Here is a 16,506-nt window from a genome sequence, read left to right as displayed (position 1 = left end):
TCATATAAACCCTCCATATATACCAGTGATGTGCTCATATAAACCCTCCATATATACCAGCAGTGTCCTATATCCTTCCATATATACCAGTGATGTGTGCTCATATCCCACTCCATATATACCAGTGATATAAACCCTCCATATATATCAGTGTGCTATATCCTTCATATATACCAGCAGTGTGCTATATCCTTCATATATGCCAGCAGTGTGCTATATCCGTCATATATGCCAGCAGTGTGCTATATCCTTCATATATGCCAGCAGTGTGCTATATCCTTCATATATATACCAGCAGTGTGCTATATCCTTCATATATACCAGCAGTGTGCTATATCCTTCATATATGCCAGCAGTGTGCTATATCCTTCATATATGCCAGCAGTGTGCTATATCCTTCATATATACCAGCAGTGTGCTATATCCTTCATATATGCCAGCAGTGTGCTATATCCTTCATATATACCAGCAGTGTGCTATATCCTTCATATATACCAGCAGTGTGCTATATCCTTCATATATGCCAGCAGTGTGCTATATCCGTCATATATGCCAGCAGTGTGCTATATCCTTCATATATGCCAGCAGTGTGCTATATCCTTTGGATGATAGAGCCTTTGTTCAAAGTTGTGCATCTTCATATAAAGTGCATTGTGCATCAAGTTGATGGCCAACAAACTTGCTGGTGAACTGGGTGTATGTTAACACTTCTCTCTGTGGGTTGTGTAGACCCTTGAGGAGGGCACAAATGCATACATATAGACAAGTGATATAAGTTTACTGTGACAAAACATGCAGAAGTAGTAGAAGTACAGCCCAAATGGGCTGAGAAAGCATGCTGTACTATGGTAGAGCCGAAAGGTGGCTTTTTACCATGCCAGAACATGCCATCTATGGCATAGCCTGTAAAGTAGGCTTAAAAAGCATGCTGTACTATGGTAGAGCCGAAAGGTGGCTTTTTACCATGCCAGAGCATGCCCAATATGGCATGGGCTACTACGTAAGGTCTTCGCTTGTCAAAACATGCGTAGCTGTAGTACAGCCTAGTGTGAGGTGTGCCCTAGTAAAGCATGCTACTTGGTAGTAAGGCCTGACTTGGCTCCTGGCTAAATCATGCTACACTGGGGCAGAGCCTGAAAAATTAGGCCAACCCTGCCAGAACATGCAACAATGGCTTACCCCGGCTTCCAAAGGCCTCATCTGCATAAATATAAAACAGTTTTCACATCTTAGTAAATTTGGTCTACAAATTTTGCAATAAAATAATTTCTCAAAAGACAAAATAAAATTGTATCTTCATTTCTCAGAGTCACCTATTTATCTTGAATTCCTAGAATTGGTTTCAATGACCCTTCCTTTCCACTGTAAAATCCCCCCTTCCTCCATATGCCATGGCATCTATTTATCACATTAACACAAAACTATTTAATGTCTGTTTTCAGATCATACCATTCAGTATTCACAAATTAACTCTTTACTTTCAAAGGTAAAGATCCTTCCAAGAGTGCCTGTCTCCTTCAGACACTGAACAGACCACAAACAGCATTATCTGATACCCTGTAAGTCTGACATTACCGGTAGTCATCTCCATAAACATGAAGCAATCTGTCTCTACAAACCATCTCAATAAATGTAACAATATTTCACTCAAAAATGTTGTTATAAAACACTACTTTAAGCCTGATTCATATCTCAATTTTATCTCTACTAAATTGATGCAATCCACCTATTAAAGTCTGATTTAATCCATCATTACAAGTCTCACATAAACACATTGGTAAAAATGTCAAAATCCATCTCTACAAATCTCAAGCGATCCACTGTTGCACTTCTAACATAATACATCTCTACAAATCTGATATAATCCATCTCTACAAATCTGATACCATCCATCTCTACAAATTTGATACCATCCATCTCTACAAATCTGATACAATCCATCTCTACAAATCTGATACAATCCATCTCTACAAATCTGATATAATCCATATCTGCCAAAAACATGCATTCTCCCTTTCTTACTTCAATCAATTTTGCAATCGGGGCTATCCTCTGATACCAACCATCTATGCAAGCAATCTCTTATCTTCCTTTATTATCTGATACCGTTCATCTCTGTATAAATATATCATGTGTGCAATAAATCTCATATCTCCTTTATCATAGACCATCCAACTCTGCAATAAACCCCTTATCCTCCTCAAGTGACACCATCAATGTCTAGAATGAATCTTGTATCGTAAAAAAACAATCATGAATATCTTATAACATTCGTATCAGCAATATTCTCCTTATCTCATACAGTTCATCTCTGTATGTGCTGTATACCCCATTTTTACCAACATCCACCTGTGCAAAAATAACATAATAATCACACATCTGTATCGATGTAACACTCTTGACTTCACCGAATCTTCACCATTACAGCTAATATCACATCCATTTCTGCACCTAACCTCTGATACTACCCTTATCTCATACAATTTATGTCTGCATTATCTCTCATATCACCCATCAAAAGCAATCTTGTATCGTCCGTATCTCACGTCTGCTAGTACCTCACAAATCCCTTCCTCCAATCAACAAGTCATCTGTTTCTCCAGATATCCTTCAAACTCAATTAAAAAGCTCAGACCAAGCTTAAAAATCAGAGAATCCCAATATCGACCAAGCAGTGCAACCTTTCCTCCAAATAACAGTTCAACCCTTCAGTGGCTTCTCTGATGCTGTTCTATAAATACCCCTATGCTGTAATATATGATGTGAAATTGATTACAGAAAGCATACGGACTTCCTGGCCAATACTCTGCCACAGTCGGATACTGTTCTGTGTCTCCGCCGTGTGATTCGATCTGCAGGTCCTCGCGCCACGATGGTCACATAACTGATACTACTTGCAACAATAATTAAATAATTGATGTAAATCCAGATCATAATCAAATGATACTATCAGTTTTATTGAACAGCCAGAACGTCTCAAATGCGAGAAGACATTGTGCCGATAGACCCGACTTCCGTCATCTGGCGAACCTACTTGATTGCAACATGCCCATAGCCTTTCATTCCAATTTCAACATTGTGCATATTCAACAACTGTCTCGTTGGAACATCAACTCTCCACTAATCACTATCAAAAAGAATTCCCCTTCCTAGCTGAATTGACATGACTGATTTGGGTAACTTCACAATAGTCTTCCATATTGAAAGTAGGAAATGATTGTCATCTGTCAAATATTTCATAGTCTGACAGAATCAAGATCCCTTTAGAACCAGGCCTGACAATACACACTGACATTCAACTGGTATGGGGTCCCTGTTACCCCTTCAAGTTGAGTGAGTGAGTGAGTGTGAGAGGTGACATAGGGTTTAACGTTGTACTTAAGAATATTTTGCTCATATGACAATGTGCATGCATGTGTATGTGTGGCAGCTTGTACATTGAGTGATTGAGTGATTGAGTGATTGAGGAGTGAGTGAGTGAGTGATATTTCAGTCATATGAGTGTGTGCATGCATGTGTATGTGTGGCAGCTTGTACATTGAGTGAGTGAGTGAGTGAGTGAGTGAGTGAGAATTGTTTTTTTGCTGGTTCTGACAATATTTCAATAATCTCAGTTTGGGGACAGGTTGTATACTACAACTGAGGTAACACATATGATCACAGTTATAGTGCCGACAAATGAGGGATAGTTTCTAAGGAAAGCAGGAAAGTAGCACATGTCACAGATACTCCCAACGTGGTGAAAGCCACGAACACTGACATAGCCTATAGCTACTGCTTACAAACATGGCTTACTGCTTACAAACATGGCCTACAGCTTACAAACATAGCCTACTGCTTACAAACATAGCCTACAGCTTACAAACATAGCCTACTGCTTACAAACATGGCCTACAAGCTTACAAACATAGCCTAGTCTGCTTACAAACATGGCCTACAGCTTACAAACATAGCCTACAGCTTACAAACATAGCCTAGTCTGCTTACAAACATGGCCTACAGCTTACAAACATAGCCTACTGCTTACAAACATAGCCTACTGCTTACAAACATAGCCTACTGCTTACAAACATAGCCTACAGCTTACAAACATAGCCTACTGCTTACAAACATGGCCTACTGCTTACAAACATAGCCTACTGCTTACAAACATAGCCTACTGCTTACAAACGTAGCCTACTGCTTACAAACATAGCCTACTGCTTACAAACGTAGCCTACTGCTTACAAACATAGCCTACTGCTTACAAACATAGCCTACTGCTTACAAACATAGCCTACTGCTTACAAACGTAGCCTACTGCTTACAAACATAGCCTACTGCTTACAAACATAGCCTACTGCTTACAAACGTAGCCTACTGCTTACAAACATAGCCTACAGCTTACAAACATAGCCTACTGCTTACAAACGTAGCCTACTGCTTACAAACGTAGCCTACTGCTTACAAACGTAGCCTACTGCTTACAAACATAGCCTACTGCTTACAAACATAGCCTACTGCTTACAAACATAGCCTACTGCTTACAAACATAGCCTACTGCTTACAAACATAGCCTACTGCTTACAAACATAGCCTACTGCTTACAAACATAGCCTACTGCTTACAAACATAGCCTACTGCTTACAACATAGCCTACTGCTTACAAACATAGCCTACTGCTTACAAACATAGCCTACTGCTTACAAACATAGCCTACTGCTTACAAACATAGCCTACTGCTTACAAACATAGCCTACTGCTTACAAACGTAGCCTACTGCTTACAAACGTAGCCTACTGCTTACAAACGTAGCCTACTGCTTACAAACATAGCCTACTGCTTACAAACATAGCCTACTGCTTACAAACATAGCCTACTGCTTACAAACGTAGCCTACTGCTTACAAACATAGCCTACTGCTTACAAACATAGCCTACTGCTTACAAACATAGCCTACTGCTTACAAACATAGCCTACTGCATACAAACACAGATTAATGAAGGTCCATATAGATAAAGAAGAAAACCCACAACACCTTGTGCTACAGGGCCCCTCAAATACTCCTACATCCAGTCTAGGAGATGGCTGAAATATTATTGATGATGTAATCCTGATAGAATCACTTTATGAAACTGTTACCAGAATTTTATACAAGCCATATCTTCTAGGGTTGCATAGAACCTTGCAGCTTATCATTATGAATTGTGGTGTGAAGCTAACTGGAAACACTGGGTGTGAAATTTGCTGCTTATAACTGTGCATAGGTTGATGATGTCAAACTTATCCATGAATGTTGGTTAATGTGAGAATTGTTGCTTATCACAGAGAGTGATGGTGTGAAACTTGCTGCTTATCATACAGTGTGGGGTTGATGGTGAGAAATATGCTGCTTATTGCTGTACACACCAATAATCCTCATGCATCTACGGTTTAGTCGGTATTTAATTTGGCACACATATGAAGTCACTTTTAAGTGAGTGACATTTACTACAGTCAGGTAAAACAGACTATAAAGTAAAACAAATATTGCCCAGATAAGAATAGTACAAGAGACCCATATTGTCCACATACATGAAATATAAGGGACCCATATTGCCCAGATAAGAAGGTATAAGGACCAATATTGCCCAGATACATGATACATAAGGGACCCATATTGCCTATATAAAGAAAGTCGAAGGACCCATATTTCCCAGATAACGAAGGTAAATATACTATTATTGCCCATATACACAAGGTAAAAGGGACCCATACTGCCCAGATAACGAAGGTAAATATACTGGTATTGCCCACATACACAAGGTAAAAGGGACCCATACTGCCCAGATAACGAAGGTAAATATACTGGTATTGCCCACATACACAAGGTAAAAGGACCCATACTGCCCAGATAACGAAGGTAAATATACTGCTATTGCCCACATCCACAAGGTAAAAGGAGCCATACTGCCCAGATACTAAATATACTGCCCACATATAACAAGGTAAAAGGACCCATACTGCCCAGATAACGAAGGTAAATTGCCCCACATCCACAAGGTAAAAGGGACCCATACTGCCCAGATAACTTGAAGGTAAATATACTGGTATTGCCCACATACACAAGGTAAAAGGGACCCATACTGCCCAGATAACTTGAAGGTAAATATACTGGTATTGCCCACATCCACAAGGTAAAAGGGACCCATACTGCCCAGATAACGAAGGTAAATATACTGGTATTGCCCACATCCACAAGGTAAAAGGGACCCATACTGCCCAGATAACGAAGGTAAATATACTGGTATTGCCCACATCCACAAGGTAAAAGGGACCCATACTGCCCAGATAACGAAGGTAAATATACTGGTATTGCCCACATCCACAAGGTAAAAGGGACCCATACTGCCCAGATAACGAATGAACTGGTAAAGGACCCATATACAATATAAGTATTGCCCACATGGCCTTCACACAAGGTAAAAGGGACCCATACTGCCCAGATAACGAAGGTAAATATACTGGTATTGCCCACATACACAAGGTAAAAGGGACCCATACTGCCCAGATAACGAAGGTAAATATACTGGTATTGCCCACATACTCAAGGTATAAAGGACCCATACTGCCCAGACAAGAAAGATATAAGAGATCCATATTCTTACAGGGCAAGTGGCCAGGTCTTCTGTCTGAAGCACTCTAGGCACAAAAAAATCTAATCAACACTAAAATGTTCTTTCTTTCTGTTCAAAGATAACTTCCAGAGGGTGAGAGCATCAAAAACAATCCAGCCTCAAAGAATGCTATCAAACAAACTCCTTCAATAAATTACACTCGATAGCATCATAGCAACAGTTTCAATCTTAAGGAACTGTGGAAGATTACTGTGCAGAAGGGAGAAGAATGATACTCAATTTCAGGGAAACAAGGGTTTTATCAAGGTTGGAATCAAATGACTATCCACTATCAACCACACAGGCATCTCTTCAAAGAACACAGCTCAACCAAACGCCCTATAATCTGGACAAGAGCCAATGAGAAACTTGTACAAATGTCCCAATGATGAGGAACATTTGTCTGGACTACAAATATCTTATTATGCAACAAAAATGCCTTAACTTGCTCCAAATAGAAAGATTAAAAGCATCATCATTATTTTAGAATCGTGTTTTGAAGGCGAAGGCAGATCAATGAAACGCTGCCTAAAATCTTCCCCATGGTGTTAGCCTGATGGAGGCAGTACGTCCGTGTCAGTATCGATTTCAAGACTATTGTTTGAAACATTGCTAATTGGCAGACTCTCCCTCAGATTTCTACTTCACTTCCAGTCATAATGGCAAGATACTACTTGGTGAACACAGGTCTTGCATGTTTCCCTTGCCATATGCCCGATGCACTGTGTGGTCAGATCAACCCCACTGCTCTCCTGCACTCTTTCACATATTCATACCCCTGGGTATCACAGTGAGTGAGTGAGTGTTGTTTATGCCAGTCACAAATATACCAGCTATTTCATGACGACAACTAAACAACGGCCCCAGGGTTCCAATCCACAAAGCGTTCGTAACGTTACGACCTGTCGTAACTCTATGGTTTACAATAGGCTTACAAATGTTGTCGCGCTACAAATGCTTTGTGGATCGGGACCAGGTGATATAGTGAGTGAAAATCTAAGCACAGAGCAGCACTCTGAGGTATGTGAGGTGAGGTGAACTTGGGTTTAATGTCGTGCTTGAGAATATTTCGCTCATATGACGACGTGCATGCGTGTGTATGTGTATGTGCGGCTGCTTGAACTAGCCCAGACTTAAGCTGGTTTTATAGTGCTAACCCACTGAGATACCATGCCGCAGTGAAGCATGAATACCCCACTCAGACACATTTGACTAACTCCGAGCCGACCAGTCCTTGTTGTACCCATTAATGCCGAGCGCCAGGCAGGGACCAACAAGTACCATATTTTTACGTCTTTTGGTATGACGCGGCCGGGGATCGAACCGTGACCTTCCGCTCTCCCTCTGAGGTATGTATTTCAGTTAGTTAGTCTGGCACTGGTGAAACTAGTTCTGTGTTATATACGATGCCTATCAACATGTCGCAGGAGGTTGCAAAATGGATCCTGAGTATACAGATTAGGTGTCTTGGTTGATCACTGGTTTGTCTGGTGCAGCCTTGATTGTTTACATGCTGCCACTGGAATATTGCTGAGTGAGGCATAAACCAACCAATATACCCATTCTGACCATTGTTAGACATAAGTTTGTGTTTTAAGTAGAATTTAACAAAAACATATTTACATTCATATTGATAACTCTTAAACAGGCTGAATAAACTGAATACAAACATGTTTTTTCTGTTTAATTTCAATTCAGTTTTTAAAGAAAATCCTTCAAATAAAATTTAAAAAAACACTGATTAATGTTCAAGGTTATATTTTGTCATACATCCCTTATTGCCAAATAATGACACATGAAATTTAGAGCCACACGCTTGCCAGACAGTGCCATACTGTGCCCACATTCAAAAACTCACTTTAATTTCATATTTTCACAATTAAAAATGGACTAAAAAACTAGAGAAATAGAAATACAATTTTTACATGCATTTGTTATGATCAGGGAAACTTAAAATAATGAGTGAGTTCAGTTTTACACTGCTTTTAACAATATTCCAGCAATATCACAGCAGGGGACACCAGAAATGCGCTTCTTATATTGTACCCATGTGGAATCGAACCCACCGCCCTCAAATTATGAGGTATATATATGACTTCAAATGACTCAGCATCCAATAAAATACAGCAACCAACGAAAGAAGCAAAACCTATCATGATCATCATCTTTCAGTATCACCATGGAGTTGTGCCAGACTGGAGAACTTTGCTATGATGACTTGTGTCTTCAGGCTGGTGGCTTATTCCACTTGTTATCTGAGCTAGGCAGCAATGTGCTGACAGACAGCAGCTAGTGAAAGACTCATCCGCATCATAAACTCTATCTACAGTGTACAGTATCTGGCTGCCACACTTGGGAGACATCACGATACACATAATGCAGGCACTTCAGATCCTAACACTGTCGTATGTAATTGGGTGTAACATGAAAGTGGAACTTCCAATCCTAACACTGTCATATGTAATTGGGTGTAACATGAAAGTGGGACTTCCAATCCTAACACTGTCATATGTAATTGGGTGTAACATGAAAGTGGGACTTCCAATCCTAACACTGTCATATGTAATTGGGTGTAACATGAAAGTGGGACTTCCAATCCTAACACTGTCATATGTAATTGGGTGTAACATGAAAGTGGAACTTCCAATCCTAACACTGTCATATGTAACTGGGTGTAACATGAAAGTGGGACTTCCAATCCTAACACTGTCATATGTAACTGGGTGTAACATGAAAGTGGGACTTCCAATCCTAACACTGTCATATGTAACTGGGTGTAACATGAAAGTGGGACTTCCAATCCTAACACTGTCATATGTAACTGGGTGTAACAATACAGACATGCACCACTGAACTCCTTGAGTGAGTGAGTGAGTGAGTGAGTGTCCTTTGCACTGCAGTAGTAGTGTTAACAATACTGACTATACTGCTGAAATAAAGTTAAGGACCACTTGATTCTTTCACTTTACTAAAATTAATCTGATATGCCATAAGATAACTATAGTTTAGTTATCATAGTTGTCACACATTTTGACCAATCAATCAACATTTTCCAAGTTCATATAATAATCCTATATTCCCTCGAAATGATGTGTATGATCACCAAACAATGATCACGAACCATGTCTGTTGGCACCAGACCCACACTATGGGTGTTACCAGGGCGGTAAATGTTCACTACCTGAGACTAAACTTCCCTCCAACATTAAGCTGAATCAGTGAGTGAGTGAGTATGGTTTTACTCCGCTTTTAGCAATATTCCAGAAATATCATGGCGATGGACACCAAAAATGGGCTTCAAACATTGTACCCATGTGGAGAATCGAATCCCGGGTGGTTGGTGTGACAAGTGAATGCATTAACCACCAGGCTACCTAACTGTCCCTAAGCTGAAACAAGCAGCAAATATAATGGAGGATGCTTCATATCTACATTAAGACAAAATGTTTTTGATTTCTTCATAATCATGTTTTGATTGAAAACGTAACACAAATTACTGAGGGGTTAACAACAAAAATCAGGTTGTACAGAAAATGGGATGTGAAATGTTTCAAGTGCTGAATTATTTAGGGATTTGCCATCCACTTAACATACAGAACAGAATTAGCCTCATCAGCGGTGAAATGCATAGCCTTGTCTCTCAGTGCAGCAGTTAACGACATGCATACTACAGGCTGGAAATATCACTCAGTGACGGCTCTTAATCATTCACAGCGTTAAGTAGTCCGCAGAGAGAGTATGGATGGCAGAACAGTCTTGTGCTATTATGTGTGCATTCTATTGGAGTCCATTCTTGTGACACGTGTGATGTTGAGCACAAGAATTCAGTAGGGTCAATCATCAGAACATTAGGCCAGGGTGAGGCTGATGGACTTCAGGAACAACTGAATTTAGGCATGGGACATACTACCGTTAGCTTACACATTGTCAACTGGAGTGAGTGAGTGAGTAAAGTGCCTCTTTGTATTCAGACACATCATGTCATCTGTATGTGGGAAGAAACTTTTACAGGTATTCTCACTGAACTGGTACCAAATCTGATGAAAAACAAAAGGATTATATTTAGTTGTGTTTGTTTGCTTGTAGTTAAATGTTTGGACTCAATATTCTAAATATATGAGTGAGTGAGTTAGTTTAGTTTTACGCTGCTTTTAGCAATATTCCAGCAACATCACGGTGGGGGACACTAGAAATGGGCTTCACACATTGTACCCATGTGGGGAATGGAACCCGTGTCTTTGGCATGATGAGCAAGTGCTTTAACCACTGGGCTACCCCACCACCCCTCCAACTATATGATGGCAGTGTAGAAAATAATTGATTCCAAACCAGATACAATCCAATGATTATCTTCATGAGCGCTGATCTTTGCCATTCGGATATGATGACATGTCAGTCAAGTCAGCTAGCCAATCCCATTAGTCGTCTCTAAGACAAGCATGGGTTACTGAGGACCAGTACTAAACTGATCTTTACGGGTCCAAGGATTATATAGGTGGTGGATCCTGACACTACTAGGGGAAGTAAGTGTGGCACTGCATGATACTCAGTAGATCCTGACACTACTAGGGGAAGTAAGTCACATGCTTCTGGCACTGCTATCTCATGATAAAATCAACCTTCTCAGGTCACCTGTTCTAATACAAGTCTGTTGCAACTGACCTGGTGTAAGCCCTTGTTACATGTGACCTTGTACAAGATCACATACAACAGCTTCCTGTCATATGTGACCAGGTGTAAGCCTGCTGTTGTATTTAACCTGGTGTAAGCCCCTGATGCATGTGACCTGGTATAAGCCCCTGTTATATCTGACCAGGTGTTAGGCCCCTGTTGTATCTGACTGGGTGTAAGTCCCTGTTATATCTGACCTAGTGTAAGCCCCCTGTTGTATCTGACCGGGTGTACATTCCTGTTGCATGTGACCTGGTGTAAGCCCCCTGTTGTATCTGACTGGGTGTAAGTCCCTGTTGTATCTGACCTGGTTAAGCCCCCTGTTGCATCTGACCTGGTGTAAGCCCCCCTGTTGCATCTGACCTGGTGTAAGCCCCCTGTTGTATCTGACCGGGTGTACATTCCTGTTGCATGTGACCTGGTGTAAGCACCCCCTGTTGTATCTGACTGGGTGTAGGTCCCTGTTGTATCTGACCTGGTTAAGCCCCCTGTTGCATCTGACCTGGTCTAAGCTTCCTGTTGCATCTGACCTGGTGTAAGTCCCCCTGTTGCAAGTGACCTGGTTGTAAGCCCCTGTGTATCTGACGGGTGTAAGCCCCTGTTGTATCTGACCGGGTGTAAGCCCCTGTTGTATCTGACACCCCCCTGGTGTATCTGGTCCCTGTTGTATCTGACCTGGTTAAGCCCCCTGTTGCATCTGACCTGGTCTAAGCTTCCTGTTGCATCTGACCTGGTGTAAGTCCCCCTGTTGCATGTGACCTGGTGTAAGCCCCCTGTTGCATCTGACCTGGTGTAAGCCCCCCTGTTGCATGTGACCTAGTGTAAGCCCCCTGTTGCATCTGACCTGGTGGTTTAGCCCCCCTGTTGTATGTGACCTGGTGTAAGCCCCCTGTTGTATCTGACCTGGTGTAAGCCCCCGTTGCATGTGACCTAGTGTAAGCCCTCTGTTGCATGTGACCTAGTGCAAGCCCCCTGTTGTATCTGACTTGGTGTAAGCCCCCTGTTGCATGTGACCTAGTGTAAGCCCCCTGTTGCATGTGACCTGGTGTAAGCCCCCTGTTGCATGTGGCCTGGTGTAAGCCCCCTGTTGCATGTGACCTGGTGTAAGCCCCCGCTGCATGTGGCCTGGTGTAAGCCCCCTGTTGCATGTGACCTAGTGTAAACCCCCTGTTGCATGTGACCTGGTGTAAACCCCTGTTGCATGTGACCTGGTGTAAGCCCCTGTTGCATGTGACCTGGTGTAAGCCCCCGTTGCATGTGACCTGGTGTAAGCCCCCTGTTGCATGTGACCTGGTGTAAGCCCCCTGTTGCATGTGACCTGGTGTAAGCCCCCTGTTGCATGTGGCCTGGTGTAAGCCCCCTGTTGCATGTGACCTGGTGTAAACACCCTGTTGCATGTGACCTGGTGTAAACCCCTTGTTGTATCTGACCTGGTGTAAGCCCCCTGTTGCATGTGACCTGGTGTAAGCCCCCTGTTGTATCTGACCTAGTGTAAGCCCCCTGTTGCATGTGACCTAGTGCAAGCCCCCTGTTGCATCTGGTCTAGTGTAAACCCCCTGTTGTATCTGACCACATTCATTCAAATCCCTCCAATACTAAAATGTGGTCAGCACATTATCTGTAAACCGTTGATCCTAGACAAGCTGTGGTCTAGTTTACAACCTTTGTTTCCTACCTTATGTATGTGGCCAAATATCAACTACACTTGGAGACACCAGGTTGTCTTTTGGCAACATCTAAATGTAATAATGCTGTCATGAAATATGTAGCATTCTGAACAGACTTAGATGGCATTTACACCGTATGACGTCTTTAGGTGTAACCACATGAGAACAGAGCTATCAGTGTTCAACTTAACGCCAACATTTCTTATCTCTGCAGCTTCCATGCAGTATATTTAGACTAGATCAATTTCCATTTTTTCTGTTTAAAATTAAATTTAGAAAGAGGCTCAATGTCACAAGGAAAGGTCGTAACAAAAACAGATGTGGCAATCAGCGGGATGAGATTCACCTGAGTTGTGTAAACCTGCAATAACACACTGTTAGTCGTGTTGCCTCCTCCACAGGTGATGTTTTCATTGGCACTAGTCTCTCTGAAAGTAATCAAAGAGTTCCTCTACAAATTGCCCTGCTGTAAAAGCCTGTAACACTAAATGCTTCCACCACTTAAAATGACAAGCAGAAACAGTCTGACCCATTCCCACGACTGCCATACATTAACTACAACCACTCCATCAAGGCCAGACAAACATCAGCACAGGGATAGGTGGCTCAAGCCATGTGACCCATCAACTGTGATCCAACACCTATGACCCAATACCTGTGTCCCAATTCATGGGAACCAACACCTGTGACCCAATGCATGGGATGCAATACCTATGACCCAATGCATGGGACGCAATACCTGTGACCCAACACATGGGACCCAACACTTGTGACCCAATGCATGGGACCCCAACACCTTGACTCAATCCATGAAACCCAACACCTGTGACCCAATCCATGAAACCCAACACCTGTGACCCAATGCACAAGACCCCAACACCTTGACCCAATCCATGAAACCCAACACCTGTGACCCAACACATGAGACCCAACACCTGTGACCCAATGCACAAGACCCCAACACCTGTGACCCAATCCATGAGACCCAACACCTGTGACCCAATCCATGAGACCCAACACCTGTGACCCAATGCACGATACCCCAACACCTGTGACCCAATGCACGAGACCCCAACACCTGTTACCCAATACATGAGACCCAACACCTGTGACCCAATGCATGAGACCCAACACCTGTGATCCAATACATGAGACCCAATACACATGAGACCCAACACATGTGACCCAATACATGAGACCCAATACACAAGACCCAACACCTGTGACCCAACATGAGATCTAACAGGGACAAGGATAGAGGTAGGTGGGTATGTCATGTGACCCAAAAATGTGAATCTTAGACTCAGTGGCTTTGAAAGATTAGTTTCATCTTTATGGAACACTCATTCTTCTTCCTGAAAATTAGCTGGTGTACCATCAAACACATAAGAGTTATATGAGTGCACCTATTCTGCATCTGAATCCACAAAGGAAAACACAAAAGTGCTGATCTACCTGGAACTGGAATTTATAGAAATGCCCTTTCTGCCCTGAATCCCTACAAGGACACAAGCAACTGGGGTTGTGGAGACCATTTCTGTCCAAGGACATACGCATGGGGTTGTGGAGACCATTTCTGTCCAGAAGGACACACACATGGGGTTGTGGAGACCATTTCTGTCCACAAGGACACACACACACACACATGGGGTTGTGGAGACCATTTCTGTCCACAAGGACACAAGGACACACACATGGGGTTGTGGAGACCATTTCTGTCCACAAGGACACACGCATGGGGTTGTGGAGACCATTTCTGTCCACAAGGACACACACATGGGGTTGTGGAGACCATTTCTGTCCACAAGGACATACGCATGGGGCTGTGGAGACCATTTCTGTCCACAAGGACACACGCATGGGGTTGTGGAGACCATTTCTGTCCACAAGGACACACACATGTCCACAAGGACATACGCATGGGGCTGTGGAGACCATTTCTGTCCACAAGGACATACGCATGGGGTTGTGGAGACCATTTCTGTCCACAAGGACACACGCATGGGGTTGTGGAGACCATTTCTGTCCACAAGGACACACACATGGGGTTGTGGAGACCATTTCTGTCCACAAGGACACACGAATGGGGTTGTGGAGACCATTTCTGTCAACAAGGACACACGCATGGGGTAGTGGAGACCATTTCTGTCCACAAGGACACACGCATGGGGTGGGTTGTCAGGCCTCCTCTGCCCCTAAATCCTAAGGAAAACAAGGAAATCACATAGGTCTGTGTAGATCACTTCTGCCCCTGGAATTCCCATTGACTCATCCACATGATGTACCCCGGTACAAAAAACTCAGCATTCACAGTCCACCTACACAACTCCCATGTTAAAAAATGCCAAAATAGCACTGCAAAGCCTTGACACTCCATGAACGCTGCTCCAGGTCATATACACCACACTGACTATTTCTGTAGTACGCAGCTGACACTACAGTCATATAAACACTAGAGTTGGGAATTGGTTAAAATCTCACAATTGATGATTAGTTCATTACAACCGATCAATCATCGAACATAATTGGTTATTTATCAAATTCTCCTGGTTATGTTTGTTAATGCACAAAAATATAGAAAAAACATGTAGTTCTTTTCTCTTTTTTTGCAAATTGCACAAAATGCATTTGCAAATTTCACATCTTAAAGAATTACTAGTATGTTAGGAATATAAATTTCCTGGAGTCTTTAAGATAAATTCAATCTTGAAATGGAACGCGCTTGTACTGCTTATGAAATGTAACAGACAAAACCAACCTTGTGAAAAATGTTGATAACACAAACTGGTGTTCCAGAACTGTTTAATTGATTATGAGAAAACATGATGGATTGCTTGGTCGTTTAGTCACTGCGACCAATCTTCGATTATTTCAACTAATCGGACCACCACTAATAAACACAGAAACACACACTGACACCGAGCACCTGTGTCACCTACCACTCCCCTAGCATCCAGATACACCCAACCAGCCACGTATCACATCAGTCAACAGATGACTTTACTTATTGACAATAGAATTGTATTTGCTGTTGGTACATCCACAAGGAGGTATAACTGAGGTGCAACGGTTGACCTAAATTACTTCCTCTTGTTAACAGCTGCAAGTTCTAAGATTAACATGTTTTCTGGCCACCTAGCTACCAAGTATTTATAGACAGTATTCAGAGTTCTTTAGAACATGTCTTCCAGAACATGTATGTGAGTTTTGTACCAGCAAACACACAAATTCTAGATCTACAGGAACAGTGTACCTGTTCTACTGGATCTGAATATCCACAAGGAAACAAGGGGTTAAAAATTGTGTTATTTCAATTGACCTATATATCCTATGTCTTCGAACTTTCTTACACACACTTCCCAAGGTCAGAGTAGGAGAACTGTTGAAAACATGACTATATGATACCAGAGTACTTGTAAGTAAGGAGAGTGGGAGGTATCTGAAGCTTTCAGCACTGTTCAGCAGCATTATAATAATACAAGACAAATCTTATGGATAACAACTTCTTGGTTATCCATAAGATTTGTCTTGTA

At 42.1% G+C, this 16,506-nt stretch overlaps 1 protein-coding gene across 4 annotated transcripts in view; it reads right to left on the bottom strand.

Annotated features, from left to right (window-relative positions):
• LOC124274358 (Kv channel-interacting protein 4-like) overlaps positions 1–16,506 on the bottom strand; it is a 462,530-nt gene that overhangs the window by 383,367 nt on the left and 62,657 nt on the right. For 3 of the 4 annotated variants that reach the window (XM_046709723.1, XM_046709730.1, XM_046709729.1), the window contains one exon: positions 1,180–1,200. The exons of the other annotated variant lie outside the window; for it this stretch is intronic. In XM_046709723.1, the coding sequence (XP_046565679.1) occupies positions 1,180–1,200 (21 nt within the window). The remainder of the gene's footprint in view (positions 1–1,179; positions 1,201–16,506) is intronic. 4 annotated transcript variants of the gene reach the window in all.

The sequence above is a fragment of the Haliotis rubra genome, unplaced genomic scaffold (assembly GCF_003918875.1).
Source record: "Haliotis rubra isolate DU_JTF1 unplaced genomic scaffold, ASM391887v1 Scf19, whole genome shotgun sequence".
In the NCBI taxonomy this organism is placed as follows: domain Eukaryota; kingdom Metazoa; phylum Mollusca; class Gastropoda; order Lepetellida; family Haliotidae; genus Haliotis; species Haliotis rubra.
The sequence above is the reverse complement of the archived record's forward strand: the minus strand, read 5'-3'. Positions and strand labels throughout refer to the sequence as shown.